This window comes from Macroventuria anomochaeta (genome assembly GCF_010093625.1).
Source record: "Macroventuria anomochaeta strain CBS 525.71 unplaced genomic scaffold BU25scaffold_52, whole genome shotgun sequence".
In the NCBI taxonomy this organism is placed as follows: Eukaryota; Fungi; Ascomycota; class Dothideomycetes; order Pleosporales; family Didymellaceae; genus Macroventuria; species Macroventuria anomochaeta.
In genome coordinates, this window is record NW_022985413.1 from 83,228 (window position 1) to 99,972 (window position 16,745).

At 50.7% G+C, this 16,745-nt stretch overlaps 9 protein-coding genes across 9 annotated transcripts; all 9 read left to right on the top strand.

Moving 5' to 3' along the window:
- The first annotated feature begins 30 nt into the window (after positions 1 to 30).
- Positions 31 to 708, top strand: BU25DRAFT_415867 (uncharacterized protein). The gene is made up of 2 exons (XM_033707636.1): positions 31 to 373; positions 422 to 708. Exons 1-2 carry the CDS (start codon positions 91 to 93, stop codon positions 616 to 618), a joined length of 480 nt encoding a protein of 159 aa, XP_033555875.1. The 5' UTR covers positions 31 to 90; the 3' UTR covers positions 619 to 708.
- A 1,811-nt stretch (positions 709 to 2,519) lies between these two features.
- Positions 2,520 to 4,235, top strand: BU25DRAFT_435336 (MFS general substrate transporter; the record flags this gene model as incomplete). Its single annotated transcript, XM_033708908.1, has 8 exons — positions 2,520 to 2,606; positions 2,654 to 2,670; positions 2,750 to 2,805; positions 2,848 to 2,986; positions 3,085 to 3,195; positions 3,451 to 3,663; positions 3,716 to 4,049; positions 4,083 to 4,235. The coding sequence occupies 8 exons, from the start codon at positions 2,520 to 2,522 to the stop codon at positions 4,233 to 4,235; spliced, it is 1,110 nt and encodes a 369-aa protein (XP_033555876.1).
- Positions 4,236 to 4,952: 717 nt separating this feature from the next.
- Positions 4,953 to 5,528, top strand: BU25DRAFT_435337 (putative glutathione-dependent formaldehyde-activating enzyme; the record flags this gene model as incomplete). Its single annotated transcript, XM_033708909.1, has 1 exon — positions 4,953 to 5,528. The coding sequence occupies one exon, from the start codon at positions 4,953 to 4,955 to the stop codon at positions 5,526 to 5,528; it is 576 nt and encodes a 191-aa protein (XP_033555877.1).
- Positions 5,529 to 6,154: 626 nt separating this feature from the next.
- BU25DRAFT_463464 (uncharacterized protein) lies at positions 6,155 to 7,416 on the top strand (the record flags this gene model as incomplete). The annotated part of the gene is made up of 2 exons (XM_033710606.1): positions 6,155 to 6,232; positions 6,286 to 7,416. The coding sequence occupies 2 exons, from the start codon at positions 6,155 to 6,157 to the stop codon at positions 7,414 to 7,416; spliced, it is 1,209 nt and encodes a 402-aa protein (XP_033555878.1).
- Positions 7,417 to 7,985: 569 nt separating this feature from the next.
- On the top strand, positions 7,986 to 9,168 carry BU25DRAFT_232490 (RTA1 like protein). The gene is made up of 3 exons (XM_033701436.1): positions 7,986 to 8,356; positions 8,407 to 8,913; positions 8,966 to 9,168. The coding sequence occupies exons 1-3, from the start codon at positions 8,192 to 8,194 to the stop codon at positions 9,110 to 9,112; spliced, it is 819 nt and encodes a 272-aa protein (XP_033555879.1). The 5' UTR covers positions 7,986 to 8,191; the 3' UTR covers positions 9,113 to 9,168.
- A 572-nt stretch (positions 9,169 to 9,740) lies between these two features.
- On the top strand, positions 9,741 to 10,788 carry BU25DRAFT_482392 (carbohydrate esterase family 12 protein; the record flags this gene model as incomplete). The annotated part of the gene is made up of 5 exons (XM_033711131.1): positions 9,741 to 9,950; positions 10,006 to 10,187; positions 10,237 to 10,404; positions 10,450 to 10,606; positions 10,657 to 10,788. The coding sequence occupies 5 exons, from the start codon at positions 9,741 to 9,743 to the stop codon at positions 10,786 to 10,788; spliced, it is 849 nt and encodes a 282-aa protein (XP_033555880.1).
- Positions 10,789 to 11,036: 248 nt separating this feature from the next.
- Positions 11,037 to 12,906, top strand: BU25DRAFT_379130 (FAD/NAD(P)-binding domain-containing protein). The gene is made up of 3 exons (XM_033704188.1): positions 11,037 to 11,801; positions 11,851 to 12,378; positions 12,425 to 12,906. Exons 1-3 carry the CDS (start codon positions 11,391 to 11,393, stop codon positions 12,827 to 12,829), a joined length of 1,344 nt encoding a protein of 447 aa, XP_033555881.1. The 5' UTR covers positions 11,037 to 11,390; the 3' UTR covers positions 12,830 to 12,906.
- Positions 12,907 to 13,020: 114 nt separating this feature from the next.
- Positions 13,021 to 14,647, top strand: BU25DRAFT_403984 (beta-lactamase/transpeptidase-like protein). Its single transcript, XM_033705105.1, has 2 exons — positions 13,021 to 13,202; positions 13,252 to 14,647. The coding sequence occupies exons 1-2, from the start codon at positions 13,086 to 13,088 to the stop codon at positions 14,632 to 14,634; spliced, it is 1,500 nt and encodes a 499-aa protein (XP_033555882.1). The 5' UTR covers positions 13,021 to 13,085; the 3' UTR covers positions 14,635 to 14,647.
- A 150-nt stretch (positions 14,648 to 14,797) lies between these two features.
- Positions 14,798 to 16,144, top strand: BU25DRAFT_415873 (FAD/NAD(P)-binding domain-containing protein). The gene has a single exon (XM_033707637.1). It carries the CDS (start codon positions 14,891 to 14,893, stop codon positions 16,133 to 16,135), a length of 1,245 nt encoding a protein of 414 aa, XP_033555883.1. The 5' UTR covers positions 14,798 to 14,890; the 3' UTR covers positions 16,136 to 16,144.
- Positions 16,145 to 16,745: the final 601 nt, after the last annotated feature.

A 16,745-nucleotide genomic window follows, 5' to 3' on the forward strand; every position in this document is an offset into this window, starting at 1 on the left:
CTTGACGCCGAGCTGACCCCTAACCACCCTCGACACCTCACCTCAAACACCATATTTAATTGAAGCTGAACATATCGATTTCTAGAATCAATGACAAGCACTGTTGGAGTAGCGGCTCAACTGCCTCTAGCTTCTGGCACAGCACCCAACTGTTACCACTACTACAATCACTTCAGCCCTGCAATCATCGATCAGTCACAAGCCAAGGAGGCGATACCCGGGCTGTTGCAAAACGACTGCGTATCTATCGCCGATAAATCCAGCGTGGACATTGGAGAGCTTCTAAGGTGGAATCCAAGCTTGAGCATCAGTGACTGTATATTTGAGCCAGGCTTCAGCTACTGTGTGGTTAAGACCGAATATCCAAACGAATGTGAGGACTTGCCATTGCATCCTTCAACACAAAGACTGATATTAACAGGGGACCTGTCATCATCTGAGGTAGTGTCCAATGATCCATCGATTTGCACTTTCGACCCAGAGAGAGGTGAATATGTTTGTCCGGACCCACCGACCTGTACGTTCGATCCACACAAGGGGGAGTACGTCTGCCCAGAAACTACACTTACCGATGAGAATGAGGAGGAAAAATCTGAAGAGGGCTCAGAGTTGAGATGAGAAACAAAGAGGTGTCAGAGAGGCGGTAGAAATTGTCTTGCGCTACCAATGCTATTTAAGAACTTCCTACTGCACATCTACATAGATTAGGCTAATTACCCAGCGACGCAGAATAGACATTCGATGTCGCAGCTCGTCTGCCAGCTTCATCGTCTGACTTCAACAAGTGTAGAGATATGGAGCCTCCAGGCGCTTGTTTTGTTCTCACTTTATGTTCAGCAGAGTGGCAAGTGGCAGTGGATGATCCCGCTTAATGGAGTGATGGTTCAGATGGCCCAATCGCTTGGCTTGCACCGCCATGAGCGAAGCTTCAATTTTGAAATTGGATAAGTAGAGTGGAGAAAACGGCTTTGGTGGTCAGTCTACGCATTTAATAAGTATGTTCCCTCTATCTTCTTGGCTACCCAGCAATGCTTACATTATCACAGATTGACAGCTTTCATTCATGGTCTACTGCAGCTGATCCATGATGCCGACGACGACAACGACTTCCGCATCCATTGCTAGGCGAACCTACGCCAGTGTCGATCTTCTGTCATTACGTCAAAATGACGAGGATACTGTCACGTATGCTAGCACAGCTTTACACTACAACCGATCGGCGTGGAGGCGTGGAAATGCGGACAAAATCAAACAATTGCAACTGAACCTATGAGTATGGGCATCGGAGCTGAACAAGCATCCGCATGTAAATCGCCTGGATCTTGGCAACAGTATACCCAGAGGAAAGAAGGACAAAGACCTCGAAGAGAACGTTCTAGTTGTTCCCTGGCTCGAGTTGGTGGCCAACATCACGAGGATGCTAATATACTTGCCTGATTTGACATTCGACCGGTCGACACCGCAATTCCAGGATAGACTCGAAAGGTAGGTGTTCTCGTCTGTAACGATTATCGAGCTGCTAGATGACGATCCTTTGGACCAAAAAGTCAGTATTCTGTCCCCACGTGGGCCCAGCATCATCTTTCAGTGTGGCCTACTCTAGGTCTTCAATCAGTGTCATGCGCCTGTCGAGGCCAATACCTAAATGACACGCACAAACAGAGCCGGGACACGTTGTATCATATGTTAATCTGCTGGAGGGGCTTGCACCTGCGTATGACAGAGGTCCTACAGGGGAAGAACCCCCCCCCCCCTCTTAAGTCTTGCAGAACCTTATTGAGGCTGCAAGGCGCTTTGGATAGCTACCAGGCGCTCGAGCATGGCTTCACTACCATCAGTATAAATCCTGGCCTCGGGACGGCCCCGAAACGAGAGGCTTCCGCTCCAGACGCACAAGTGGACATATGGAGCACAACCGAGCTGGTGAGTCTCAACCAGTTTGGCGACTTTGGTAGCCTCTCCAATTTCATACCAAAATTCGATTGAACTATGGCTTCCGACTCCCCCGTTACAGGTTGTAGTGGCTTGCTGCCATTGATTTAACTATCTCTGCGTCCTGCATCCGCCCGAACAAACCCGCAATGATTTTGCAATACTGATTGTGGCGTCGAAATTGCTGTTGAGGACGGATTACTCGATGAACTTGTTAATGTTCCGACCCCAGGCCCAGGGGTAATTTCGCTGTACCGGAGGAAGAGTCGGGCCTGAATTGGCCTACGCCGAAACCGTTGCAGCGCGTGCCATCATCCCATACCCCAGGATCACTATCTCCGTAACCCCAAAAATGACTGTTGTCAAAAGTCGAAGTTGAAAAGCGACGATCTGCGCATCATTGGTGGGGCAAACATTAAATCATCATCTTCTCTTGCGGGTCGCTCAACTATACCCTGTACTTCATTACCAGCTTTTACCTGTTACTCCTCACACATTGTAGAATGAGTTATGACGAGAAAGACATCAGCGCTCTCGATGAGCGTGTCGAGGTAGCGTCACTGTCTAACAGACAAGGTCTTGCTGCCATGGAAACTGGTTACTACTCTGGCGCCACGAAGAAGACCGATCCCACTGAAATTGCTCTTGTACCCAAGCTCAATATCCGAATTATGGTAGGTTCGATGCGGCATATGATAGTGTAATTGCTCACGCCCATCAGCCAATTCTATGGGCGATGTACTTCCTAAACTAACTCGATCGCAATGCCTTGCCGCAAGCTCGATTGATAACACTCGAAGAAGACCTGAACCTGAAGGGTATGGTACAATAGAGCTATTAGCATTCTTTTTGTTGGTTATCTGCTCATGCAAGGTACGACACGTTCTGCTCGTCGAGCTAAAGCGATCTGACAAGTGTCGGTTCCCTCAAACATGTTCTTGACAAAGATAAGACCTTCCATCTATCCATTAGCCTGCATGATTGGATGGGCTACGGTATCAGCATGTACCAAACTTGTTCAGAACCACGGTGGTCTCGTGGCTACTCGATTCATGTAAGCACAGCCTAACAGAGGCTCAGGTCTGAGGACAGGTCTGAGGACAGGTCTGAGGACAGGTCTGAGGACAGCAGCTGACCGAATTCACCCATCAGGCTCGGCTTTGTCGAAGCTCCATACTATCCTGGTGCTCTTTACATTATGTCTATCTTCTACACATGCAAGGAGCTTGCCACCCGTATCGTGTGGCTAACACTGGTCCGGTTGTGAGTACCGCCTGCTCTGGCCTGATTGCAGCTGCAATTTTGCGACCCTTGACGGTGCTCATGGCATCGCTGGAGTGAGTTCTCCTCACTGGTCAATGAAAGGAATTTGTTAACCTCGTTGCAGTGGAGATGGCTTTTCATCATCGAGGGGCCGTTACTTTTGGCGTCGCTCTCTTCGGCTTCTGACTACTTCTTGACAAGTGCGTTCCTTCCCCCCTGATTATCCAAGAATTGATGTGATGATCTCGCTACAAGCCCATCGATAACCCGCTGGCGTACTCAGGAGGAGCGCGATCTCGCCGTTGCCCGCATCCGCCGCGACACTGTTGGCGTCAAAGAACGTGGTACAGCCTGGGAAGGCTTCAAGCAAGTGTGTGCCGACCCAAGGACTTGGCTGTTTTGCCTCATGCAGAACCTGCACAACTCCGCCGTGACATTCAATAACTTCTTCCCTACGATCATCGCAAGGTAAGGACTGCTCTTCCTCGAATGTTTTTCGTTCGCTGACAGTCTCTGCTAGCCTTGGCTTCAAGTCTCACACTACAGCACCCGTCCTCACTGCGCCGCCGTATTTCGTACGTGACATACTCGGTATCCCCTTCGCATGGAGCTCCGGTCACTTCAACGAGCGTTCCTGGCATATCACCGGTGGTCTCGGACTAGCAGTCGTTAGTTTTGATACGTCCGTGGCCTCCATGAACACCGCGATTCGTTACACAGCGACCTTCTTGTATGCCACGGGTGCTTACTCTGTCGGCTCGGTCCTCTTGGGCTGGGTCAACGCCACACTATCCCAGACTCAAGAGAAGAAGGCTGTGGCATACAGTTTGGTCAACGTTACGGCCAAGCGCAGCGTACATCTACTGCGCATATCTGTGGCCTAAGAGCGATGGACCAAAATACAACATCGGCTTTCATCGATGATCGCGTTCGCTGCTGAAAACATTGCCTGTGTTTGGATCATGCGCTTCTGGCTCATTGCACAGAACCGTAAGATGAGGCGTACCGAGGGCGATCACCAGGTCGCTTACGCATACTGAAGATTGGGCGTGTTTTGGATTTTCTTAGATCTTGTTGTCGACTGAGCGCTCTTCAATCAGGGTCATCTGGAGTGCTAGGAAGCACATCGTATCTTGTATCTTCTGAATAGCGCTCTCTGGGACAGGGTGAGATTCACATCCTGGAAATGTTTGTGGGGATTGCTGCACTGATCAGGCAATCGGGTCCTTATCCGTAGCGCGTCTCCCGTCTCTCTCGTACCAAACCATAGAAGCTTCGGATCTGCGTCCGATGGCTAGGACACCTCTAATGCCATCTTTCTGCTGTGAACACGCGAATACAAAAGAGAAAAATTGAGGGAGCATCCACGAGAAGTTGCGCGCTCATAAGTTGACAGCTCACAACGTTTCGCGCGTTTCCAGGGCGGCTCCGCGTCGCAACGTGGGGTTTTCTGTCCGGATACGGAATTCAAACACACTTATCATTTCCACATCTTTCTCGGACCGCAACCTCCAGGTCCATCCGGGGAATTGCGCCATTCTCCAAGCTCTTCGTACTGCTCTCCTTGTCTGCAATTGGACCGGTACTCTTTGAGTGGATACTCCCGGTGAGGGGAGCGTAACGCAATTCCGCATGCGGAACCGCAGGCGTATATATTGCGGCTTCGCAGCCCTCATCATGTTAACATGAATTTGATCTCTACCACCTTGAAAAACAACCTGAAGAATATCAGTAACTACCTTCCATTCTCACTCACCATGGCACCTTCACTCCATCCTTCTGTGGACTCCGGCATCCAGAAAGGCGATGCAAACATAACCGGCGGAAAGCTGTACTGCCACTGCCCAAACAACAAGGTCGAAGTGACCCTCGGATCCAACGTCGCTCACAACCACGCTTGCGGCTGCTCAAAGTGCTGGAAGCCTTCCGGCGCACTCTTTTCCGTCGTCGGCGTCCTTCCCGCAGACGAAGTCAACGTAACCGCCAACGCCAACAAAATCCACATTGTCGACGAGACCGCGGCCATCCAGCGCAATGCATGCAAAGAGTGTGGTGTGCACATGTACGGCCACATCATCAACGACCATCCCTTCAAGGGCCTGGACTTCGTGCACACAGAGCTGAGCGACTCCAAGGGGTGGCAAGAACCTCAATTTGCGGCCTTCGTTTCCAGTATTATCGAGCAGGGATTCGATCCTAAGGGAATGGATGAGATCCGCCAGAAGTTCAAGAAGGAGGGCCTTGAGTCGTATGACGTACTGAGCCCGGCGCTGATGGATCTTATCGCGACACACACTGCTCAGAAGAGCGCGAAGCTGTCGTCGAAGTTGTAAACATGTTACGAGTAACGAGTGCAAAATGAAAAGTCATTGATCTTGAAGCGCAAGACTGAGCTGTTGAATCACGACTTTATGTGATGAGGGTACTAAGCAGACAGAACTGAAGAAGTCAAGTGGGACGAGAGAGTGCTCGGTGTACTTATACATACATTCCTGTGCACCCTGTTAGCCGCCACTCTACACACAGTGAGAGTCACGCTAAACCCTCAGAACAATCTTTCGAGAAAACGAACACCTTGCCTGAGTACCACCCTACGTGTGTTTCGAATTTCAATATAGCAACACTCAACAGCTGCTTCCATTTGATGTTTGACATTGGACAGCAAATTCGATTCCCCGCAGGTTGCGTTGTCCTTAGTGGCATAGCATTCAAAGCCAGGGGATGAGAGCACGTTCGTGGGATTTTAGGGCATACATAGAGCACTACAGTATATATCTGCGGAATGCGAAGATTGTTCGCATCCGGGGAAAAGTCGGCAGTGCAGGATCGGCAATGACGCATGACTAGCGCCGGCACCGGCTCGTTCCTCCAGGGCACTTGTTCGCGCAAGCTCGAACCAATCCTCTATCGTGATCATCACACTGAGAAGTGATCATGACTGTGCTGTGACAACGCCACAATGGAGAGGGTCAAAACGCGCAAGCCACACAAGAAGTCAAGGAACGGCTGTCTTCCTTGCAAAGCCCGTCATGTCAAGGTGCGACTGCTCCGATCATGGCGCCCGTATATTGGCAAGGCTGATCATCACAGTGCGATGAACAGCAACCGAACTGCGCAAACTGCGTGAAGCAAGGCACGCTGTGCGAGTATCGAACAACGAAGAGTCGAGAAGGTTCAACAGGGTCACCTTTGCCTGTTACTTCGGCCTACACACCTTCATCGACAGAAGGTGGGCTGTTCGAACCAGCTGTGCCAGACCTACCCATCACACCGGCTCATGACCCTACAGCCCTCAACGTTCTTCAACTGCGTCTTCTGCACCACTTCACGACTGTCACCGCTCAAACGCTTGGAGCCGATCCGGAAGCCCATGGAGTGTACGCCACAATAGTACCGCAGACTGCCTTCAAGTATCCTTTCCTCCTTCATGTGTTGCTCGCTCTCGCCGCACTTCACCTCAGCCGACTGCAAGAGTCTAGTACGGAAGCTATCGAGTACGCGCTTGTAGGAAGCAGACACCACGACGCTGCTCTCGCAAGCTTCCAGGCCACCGTGCGCGATATCGATGAAAGTAACTTCAAAGCTGTTCTCATGTTTGCAGGAGCTTTGTTCCCATATTCCTGTGCCAGCTCTATCGACTCCAACCACGATGTGGACCACGCTTTCGACAGCCTCCTCTCCAACTTCTTTTTAACTAGGAGAGTTCGACCAATGGTTTCCAGCTTCTACAGCGCGATGAAAGCCTCCGTATTGGAGAAGCTAATTCCCAATGATGTCCAAGGCATTAACTGGCTCACACAAGAGCCACCGGAAGAGACCGAGCTTGTGCAGCTACGCAAATTCGCTGAGGCTGTACATCACCTTTACCCCCCAGACATTGTCGATACCTACGGCTATGCAATTCACATCCTCGTCTTGACTTTTGCGGCTGCAGAGAAGTCACATGAACCGCCTTCTGATGCACTTCTCAAGATCTGGATCCACTTCGTCACTGATCGATACGTCGAACTGCTGTCAGAACGACAACCGGGCTCACTGATCATCTATGCGCACTATGCCGTTCTGCTAAAAAAGAGTAGCAACAGGTACTGGTACTTGGCTGGTGTCGCTGAGCAGATACTCCGCGTTGCAGAAGCTCTGATACCCGGGGAGTGGAGTGGCTGGTTGGACTGGCCAAAGGCACAGCTTCGAGGTGGTCAGAACGTCCTCACACCAGGATGAAGGAGCCCAATACTGACAATATCAAACCATGTCCCGTATCCGAGACGAAGAACGCGGCGCAGTGCAGTGTGTGGCCAAAGACCTTCGTCTGAAGAGGGTATCCATTGCCGGAAAGGACATCGATACTGCAGGAACTATCACAGTTTTGGAGTTGCTTGCGAGGGTCTCCAAAATCGAAGCAGCAGCTACGTATAATCAGCAGATGTGAGTTCGGCCTGACCTAGACCTAGTTAGGACTCGAAGTTGGGGGTACTGACTTGTAACAGCACCCGGTCGCAGCAACTTTCTTTCACAACACACCAGCATGAAGGACGCACAGAGTTCTTCAACAAAGCTGCCACCAGCGAACCATACTTCAAATGAGTTTGACAAGGATACATTTTCCAGCAATGCGAAACTTCAGTGTTTTGCAAACGCTCGGCAGATCCCTGCTTGCCGCTTGCGGATACGCAAGCGAGTACGCGTATTCCTGAATAGGCAATACACTAGCTCGATCGAATGATACGCGTATTCCTTAGCTCCCGCTCGTAGGCTGAAGGTGTACGATTACGCATGCGAGCCTGCGTTCCCCTTACTGCTATACATAAGGTCTTTCTTCCCACAAGACGTTCGTGACTTCAGCTCCACTTGACATCCTCTACGACCACAACTTGAACTCCTTTCTTGACCATCAATCGACACACAACAGGAACAGATATATCCGGTCTCACATAACAACGCCGAGCCGAAGCCTGTCCGACCAAGCTATCACCCCAGAGCCCACTCCAGATCGACCATGGCGGACACATCGAAGCCGGAATATGTCCTCTGGCCATACACACCTTCTGTTGTTGGCGGAGTGATTGCTGCTATTGTCTTTGCTCTCCTCACATGCGCCCATGTCTTCCGACTCATCAAGAACCGCACATGGTTCTGCATACCCTTCGTCATCGGTGCTTTGGTATGTCACGCGCTAAGATCCCAAACAACTTCCACTAACTTCCTTCTTAGTTCGAGACCATTGGGTACGCCGCGAGAGCAGCAGCACACAATGACACTGTCACCAAGACGCCTTACATCATTCAATCCGTCCTTATCCTAATCGCTCCGATCTTGTTCGCTGCCTCCATATACATGATTCTTGGACGCTTGATTATGCGTACCGACTCCGCATCCTACTCGATCGTACGCGCCAACTGGATTACCAAAATTTTCGTTATTGGAGATGTCTTTTGCTTCTTCATCCAGAGCGGTGGTGCTGGTATGCTGGTGCAAGCTAAAGACAAGGACGGCGTCAAGATGGGCGAGAACATCATCCTCGGTGGTCTGATCCTGCAGATCCTGATCTTCTTGTTCTTCGTCGTTATTGCGGGTACATGGCAGCGCAGGCTGGAATCCAGGCCTACAGCTGCCTCCGCCGATATTCCGTGGCAGAAGATGGTGCGCTTCCTTTACGCTGCGAGTGCCTTCATCACCATCCGTAACATGTGCCGTGTCGTCGAGTACGCTATGGGCAAGGTAAGCTTCTTCAGCCGTCATGTAACTGTACATCAGAGCTAACCTGATCTAGGAGGCTTACCTTCTCCAACACGAGTGGCCGCTTTACATCTACGACTGTCTCATGATGATCGCTACTCTCGCCGTCTGCCTTACCTGGTACGACCCCAACATCAAGCCCGGACGTAAGACGGATATTGAGTTCGGCATGCGAAGATAGGATGATTCGTCAAGCCTTGTGGAGGCACAAAACAAATGTTCTACACACGTGGCTTCCCTGCTCGAGCTTTACGAGCGATAACGTGTGACTGGCTTTGAAAGCAAGCGGAAGTCAGAAACGCAGACGCAGAAACCTAATGGCTAGGCGTATATGGAGGATCTGTGCAGTCGCGATACTGCTATGCTCCATTCCTTTCGGCGGCATACTTGCTGAAAACAAGTCCTCAGAGTAGGCCTTGCTCTTCTTTCTCTTTTGCTTTCTTCTCATATATATACCCCATAAGTACTGCGACGTTCCGCCAGCTTAGTGAATAGATCACGACGAAGAATGAAGATTCGATGATTCCAAGTTCCTTTCGAAAAGTTGGTAGACTAGTGGTAGGAAGATCTGTGCCTCTTCGGTACCTATTTACCCGACGAGCGAACGCGCATCCACCCCGGACTTTGCGGGGCTCCGCATCACCACTTTGCATTATGGCTAAATTCAAAGAAGTGTCAGGTTAGCGATAGCATGGATCATTATAAGTACTGAACACTTGGCAGGGAACATTGGGCGTTGCTTCTACCAGTCCACTAGGTCTACGGGTTCCTGCATCTTCTCTCGTCATATCACTTAGCCGAACTGCACGATGAAGCTTCAGTCAATGCTCGCGTGTTTGTTGAGCACTGCCATCGTTGTCTCGGCAAAAGTATCGACAATCTGGCTAGCGGGCGATTCGACGACAGCTCCTGATGGCGGACACAACGGTACAGAAGGCTGGGGACAGTACCTCAAATACTCTTTCGGTGACCAAGCGGTTGTGAACAACTCTGCGTATGCTGGTAGATCAGCGCGATCGGTATGCGGCTCCATCCGTACTATTTCAATGCATGGGATCCACTGACTATGCTTAGTTCACCCGCGAAGGTCGCTTCGATAAGATCGCGCAAGCACTCCAGCCAGGTGACTGGGTGGTCATCGAGTTCGGTATCAACGATGCTGGTGCGCCTCAGAATGGGTCAACCAGCACAACCGGTGATAAAGGCAGGGCAGATTGTCCTGGCGCAGGAAATCAGACTTGCACTGTGGTCTTCAAGTGAGTTAAAATTGATCTAGGCTCTTGAATGTCTTGACTGACTTGACAGCAACGCCACAGAGGTCGTCCAGACCTTCCCAACATATGTAAAAGCAACGGCTCGCAAGTTCCTTGACCTGGGAGCAGCGGGTGTGGTTATTGCTGAGCAGCTGCCGACAAACGTCTGGGAGTCGGGAAACTACTCGTACAGATCTCCAATATTCGCATACTACAGCCAGTAAGTATACGTGCCATCTGAACCATGTTGATACTGATCGAACAGGCTGGCTACTCTCGAACTCGGTGGCCCAGCTTCCAACGTATTCTTCGTGCAGCACGGAGGCTATGCTGCTCAAGCACAAAGGTTGCTCGGGAAGACTGTTGTCGATGCGAACTATCCGATGGACCATACGCACACGGCTCCGTTCCTGGCAGATGTGGTATGTGAATAGCATACTCTGACGCTTTGACTTGGCTAACATCTTGACAGCACAGCCAGGCTTTTGTTCTGGGCTTGAAGTGTGGAACGAGTCCTCTCGCGAACTTGGTTGTCAATGCTACTGCACGCATCGAGCAGGCGAGAGGGCCGTGTCTGCCTGCGAACGCCACTCTTCCAATCTGAGGAAGGAAAGAGTTTTGTGTGCGACAGGAAAGAACATGTTAACTTATTCTTAACAATCTCGAATCGCAGTCCCAGCATCTCATGAAAACTAGCATAGCAAGTCCATCGAAACAAAGAAAGAACTTGGATACTGGTGTTCTGGTGATAACCTTGCACCTTCCGACGGAAGAAGCACTGTGGCGCTAGTGAGTTCAGCGAACTTTATCAACCTTCCGACGTTGCTTCCGCTCCTTCCGTCACCCCTCCACCACAACAAGCGGGTAATGCCCCCGCAATATGATGCTTAACATTCCAATCAGCGTGCGGATAAACGTCAAAATGTTCGTATGGGTCGTTACCTGCCGGTCGTGGGTCATTGGCGTTGCCTTCCGATACGTTGCGTATTACCGATGGAGTTGACGGCGTCCTCACGATAACGCGGATCAGCGCAAGAAGCATGCGGCCTGGTGATATATTTGAAGAACGGCTGGCGCAGTTGTGATGTGGTCATCACCGCCCATACATCTGCCGCATACCCTGAGCCTGACGAACCGCGGCCAACACATCGATCTTTCGACTTTGAATCTACTGAATCTCATTTCTACTCCTACGGAACGGATATCATGACGCAAGGCTGGCGACAACTCGATGTTGGTGTGATTGGTGGCGGGATAGGCGGCATGTCAGTAGGCATCGCCCTCCGCCGTGCCGGGCACAACGTCACTATCTATGAGAAGCACGATTTTGCCGGTGAGGTCGGCGCATCGGTTTCTTGCGCAGCAAACGGTACAAGATGGCTGCATGAGTGGGGAGTTGATGTTGCGAAAGGTGACCCTGTGGTCTTGAAGAAGCTCATCAACCGCGACTGGAAGAGCGGCGAGCCAGTGTCTACGTTCGACCTTGAGGACTATGAAGAGAAATGGGGATACGTGTACAATATGTTTCATCGCCAGTACATGCACAAGATGCTGAAAGACTGCGCTCTGCAAGAGGAAGGAGAGGGTACTCCTGCGAAGCTGCTTCTTAACCACGCTGTAAGTGCTCGATATTTCGCATCATGATAGTCGGCTGATTAGAATCCAGTGTGAAAGCATCGATCTCAAAGCAGGCACGGTCACATTTAAGAACGGCGTACATGCAAAACACGACCTGCTTGTAGGAGCAGATGGTATTGGCTCAGCTGTGCGTGGCATTATCGGGATACACCCAGCTAAGCGTCCCGCTGATTCGAGCTGTCTACACGCCAACGTTAACACCGACCAAGCCGTCAAGCTTGGCCTCGTCGACTATTCACAAAATGCTGCTTTGGAGTACTGGGGCGGCCAGGAAGGCAAGTGGGACAAGATTGTCCTCTCCCCTTGCAATGGTGGCAAGCTGCTTTCATACTACTGCTTCTTCCCACGCGAGAAGGGCGACTACACGACACAGGCATGGGGCACGGAAGACCTACCAGTTGAAGAATTGCTCGCTCCTTATCCGGAACTGGACGCGCAGGTCAAAGCACATCTCGAGATTGGTATCGAGGTACAACCTTGGAGGTTGTGGGTCCATGAGCCCTACCCGTACATCCAGAAAGGAAACGTCTGCTTGTTGGGCGACGCAGGTCACCCGGTTTGTACTACAAGCTCTTTTGACTGCTCTCAACTAACACACGCAGATGATGCCTCATCAAAGTCAAGGTGCATGCATGGCCATCGAAGACGCCGCTGCCCTCGGGATCATCTTCAACAAGTCCTACTTCCAAGGCGATGTACACGAAGCTCTCGAGACCTACGAGAAGGTCCGATTACCGCGTGCCACACGCGTCCAGGCTGCTGCTGCGAAAGCGGCCTACAACATCAACGAGCGCATTGGATTCTCGGCGAACAAGGATAATTGCTCAACATACAAAGTTGCGAATGAGAAGGAGAAGCTAACGATCGAGGAGATGAACGCATACGACATGTACAAGGACGTCGAAGAGAAGTTGACTCAGATCAGAGGCGAGAAGTTCCTCGCACCATTCATTTCCGGTCTGCCGATTGGGCTCGAGATGCCTAATGGTGTAACTGTTGGAGCTTGAGCGGCGACTCACTGTGAGTCGACTTGTTGAGATCTATTCTGTGTTGTAACTTTAGCGTCATATTCGAACTTCCGGATTACCAGTTCAGGTAGTAGCCTACTTTGAGGTCTTAGTAAGACGTGCAGCCGCCCTTATACCTATACGAGCTTCTGCTAACCAAGAGCGCGTTTTGTGTGCATAACTCCACGTAACCACAATTTCGCATCTTTATCTCTTCCATCCCACACAGTTCACCCACCTCCAAGATTGCAGATTAATGATCATGTCGTATGCAACTTCTGCTTTCGATGAACACGTTCGGAAAACCATCGATGAATGGAATGTACCAGGACTCGGAATTGCGGTTGTACAAGGCGACCAGATTCATGCAAATGTGCTTACTGTTCCTTGTTCAATCTTGAGGCACGCTCACAGAACTCTAGGGTTACGGCGTAGCTCATCTCAACGGCGAATTATGCACCGAAGATACGCTCTTCGACTGTGCAAGCACTTCCAAATCTTTCACTGCAGCATGCGTCGCGCTGCTCGTCGATGATGAAGCGTATCCAGACGTGCAATGGCGGACACCAGTCTCCAAGCTGTTGCCTGACGACTTCGGTCTCCCAGACCCGTATCTTACAGCCAACGTCACCATTGAGGATATCCTCAGCCACCGGACTGGGGTTCCAGGACACGATAATGCGCTCTTCGGCCAAAAGGCTGTGCAGCCAGACACTGCAAAATCTGTGACGCGGAAATTGAGGGATTTGCCATTCAATAAGCCGTTGCGAACTGACTACCAGTATAGCAACATTATGTATACGGTTGCTACGCATCTCATTGAGACCGTCACGGGCGAGTCGTACAGCGAATTCGTGAGGAAGAGGATCTGGGAGCCGCTCGGCATGTCGAACACCTACCAGGATATCACCGGTGTCGAAGCCGGAAATGCGAAAGATCGTTTGGCGATGGGCTATCATTGGGACAAAGAGAACAAAGAGTATTTCACTATTCCATCGTACGTACAGCCTGAAGGGCAGGGTGCAGGATGCGTCTTCAGCAGTGTCGGCGACTACGCAAAATGGGTGCGGGCGCTTGTCCAGCGCTCTTGTCCGTTGTCAGAGGAGGCTCACAAAGAGATGATCAAGGGGCGAATCATTGTTCCGTATGAGAGCAACGACGTGCTTCCGCTTTATGGACACTCTTTGTATGCCCTGGGACTGATTGTTGAATCGTACCGCGGGCATGTCGTGGTCGGCCACGGTGGATCTTTCGATGGGTTCAAGGCCTTGATGCGATTTTTGCCGGGGCAGGACTGGGGTGTTGTCATGTTTGGCAACTCAGATGATGCGTTCTACGTCCTGCAGATCTTGTTCCATCAGTTGATGGACGATGTGCTCAAGGTCCCGCAGGAGGAGCGTACAGATTCGCCTGCGTACTGGCGGAAGTATCATACGGACGAGGAGAAGGAAGAGGAAGAGGAGGACCCAGAAATGTTACCACCCGAATCGCCAGCACCGCTTCCAGTACCCTTGGGCAAGCTTGCTGGCAGTTACTTTAACGCTGGCTATCGCACTTTGGTGCTTGCGCACAACGATGGAAGATTGAAGGCTGACTGCACGGACAGATGCATGCCCTTCGACCTTGAGTTCCATCATCTGTCTGAGAACAAGTTCGCTGCTGAATACAAAGATCTGCTAGACAGAAGCAGACGAAAATTGAAGGCCGAGTTTGAAATTCGTGAAGATGGGGTGGTCCAGAGTATGGGTATAGCACTGTGCGATGGGATGAAGGATGAGTTGATATGGTTTCAAAAGCGTAGATAGCATTATTGCAGTCCATCTCAGAACATGATTATGCACGAACTGCTTAACATGAAAGTTGGCTTTGGCGAGAGATCGCGTCAACGCTTCTAGAGCTCAGCGTATGATGACGTCATCGTCGATTTTCGACACCCCTGCACCTGCCCTTCTTATTCTGTAATGATGACAACAAATGCGAGATGCAGGCTGGCAGACCAGCGTTCGGTAAGTCATCACTGCACACCTTCGTTACATCGTCCCAAACTTTAATAACGCCAGAATGGCACCTGCACAACCCAAGAACATCGCTATCGTGGGCGGCTCACTAGGCGGCCTCTTCGCTGGTGTAGCTTTGAAGCACCTACGGAAAGATCTGAACATCCGCATCCTTGAGCGATATCCGGCGCCACTGCTTCATGATCAAGGCGCTGGTGTGGTCGCCAGCCAAGATGTACAGGAATTCTTTAGGAAACATGACAGGACGAAGACGCCTCTTACAGTTACCAGCCACGAGCGGCTGTATCTCGACAAGAGCGGGAATGTTATTAATCGCGAGAGCAAAGAGCAACATATGACGAGCTGGGACCTGTTGTACCATCTCTTACGGGCCAATTTCGATGGAGTCGAGTCCGAATATGCAAAGGCACCTGCATCAGAGGCGAATGAAGGGACAACTACGTACGATTACGGCCACCAGGTCGCCGATATCAATTGCAAAGGCGCAAATGCTCTGTCAATCAAGGCAAATACATCGACAGGGAACGAAGTCACAATCGACGCGGACATGCTTATTGGCGCTGACGGGCCCAGCTCCACGATCCGCGGGTTCATTGACCCCAAGATCCAGAGGAAGTATGCTGGCTACGTAGCTTGGAGAGGCACGGTTTCAGAGAATCAGGTGTCACACTCAGCAATTGATGTATTCGTTGAAAAGTTCCCTTTCTTCCACACCGAGGGTATTCAGATCCTTGCGTACACAATTCCTGGACCAAATGGCACTGTCGAGCCGGGAAAACGGCTATTGAACTGGGTCTGGTATGTCAACTACAAAGAAGACTCACCTGAGCATATAGAGCTCATGACGGACAAAGACGGCAAGAGACATCATATCACTCTTCCACCTGGTGGCATTCAGGAGAGCCTATGGGAACGACGGAAGAAGATTGCGAGCGAGCTGCTACCACCACAATTCGCAGAAGTAGTCAACAAAACTGAGGTGCCATTCATCCAAGCCATCACAGACGTTGTCAGCCCCGTCGCGGTATTGCCAGGCGACAGTCGTGTACTTCTGATTGGTGATGCACTTGCGGGTTTCCGACCACATACCGCAGCTAGCACGAACCAAGCGGCAATGGATGCCATGGAGCTTGCCAAGGCCGTCGATCGAATTCTTGAAGGTGAGAAAAGAGATAAGGTGTTGAAGAATTGGGAGGAGGGTGTCCTTGACTACGCCAAATCTATGCAGAAGCATGGAGTTGACATTGGCAATCGTAGTCAGTTTGGTTTTCATCCGCTCCAAGGGTAAGGATAGGAACATAAAGTTCAAGACTTGGTGCAATGCGTGGATCAATTTTTTTAATACAGTTGCGTTGGCCAATTGACAGTCCCTGTGCATACTCATTTGTCACTTCAGCAAAATCTCAATTTTACATCGAACTCACCTCCACCTTGTGTCCAGAGGTTGCGCTTCAGTAGCGATTTTCTGTAAGAGGGTTCTTGGGGGAGAAACAATCCTTACATTCAACACTTTACACCTTACCTAATCCCCTATCGCGACCCTGCGTACAATCGCGGCTTTGACACGTCCAACTCAAGATTCTGCTATTTACACACTCCACTTCGAAGTCTCTGCATTGATCAATACCTCTATCCAGCCGCCAACAATGGACAAGCAAAGACCAGTGGAGCCAACGGAGACTGATCATTACTTTGAGCTGAACCTGCCCAACAACGCCACTGCGGAAGCAAGCAAGAGAGCCTACAAGGATCTAGCCCTCATTCATCATCCTGACAAACTTTCGGAAGGCGCGAGTGACGCGAAGTCCAAGAGAGTCTGTCTATTGCTTCACCACCTCAGTTTAGAAGACTTACAAACATGAATAGGTATGACAAGCTTATGAACAAGAAGTTATGCA

Bases quoted from the DNA above. Each gene is read 5' to 3' on its own strand.
- BU25DRAFT_403984 (XM_033705105.1), top strand. From the start codon at position 13,086: ATGATCATGTCGTATGCAACTTCTGCTTTCGATGAACACGTTCGGAAA. The intron at 13,203-13,251 runs GTGCTTACTGTT...ACAGAACTCTAG, and splicing joins GCGACCAGATTCATGCAAAT to GGTTACGGCGTAGCTCATCT.
- BU25DRAFT_415873 (XM_033707637.1), top strand. From the start codon at position 14,891: ATGGCACCTGCACAACCCAAGAACATCGCTATCGTGGGCGGCTCACTA.
- BU25DRAFT_379130 (XM_033704188.1), top strand. From the start codon at position 11,391: ATGACGCAAGGCTGGCGACAACTCGATGTTGGTGTGATTGGTGGCGGG. The intron at 11,802-11,850 runs GTAAGTGCTCGA...ATTAGAATCCAG, and splicing joins AGCTGCTTCTTAACCACGCT to TGTGAAAGCATCGATCTCAA. The intron at 12,379-12,424 runs GTTTGTACTACA...TAACACACGCAG, and splicing joins TGGGCGACGCAGGTCACCCG to ATGATGCCTCATCAAAGTCA.
- BU25DRAFT_232490 (XM_033701436.1), top strand. From the start codon at position 8,192: ATGGCGGACACATCGAAGCCGGAATATGTCCTCTGGCCATACACACCT. The intron at 8,357-8,406 runs GTATGTCACGCG...CTTCCTTCTTAG, and splicing joins CCTTCGTCATCGGTGCTTTG to TTCGAGACCATTGGGTACGC. The intron at 8,914-8,965 runs GTAAGCTTCTTC...AACCTGATCTAG, and splicing joins TCGAGTACGCTATGGGCAAG to GAGGCTTACCTTCTCCAACA.
- BU25DRAFT_415867 (XM_033707636.1), top strand. From the start codon at position 91: ATGACAAGCACTGTTGGAGTAGCGGCTCAACTGCCTCTAGCTTCTGGC. The intron at 374-421 runs GTGAGGACTTGC...TGATATTAACAG, and splicing joins GACCGAATATCCAAACGAAT to GGGACCTGTCATCATCTGAG.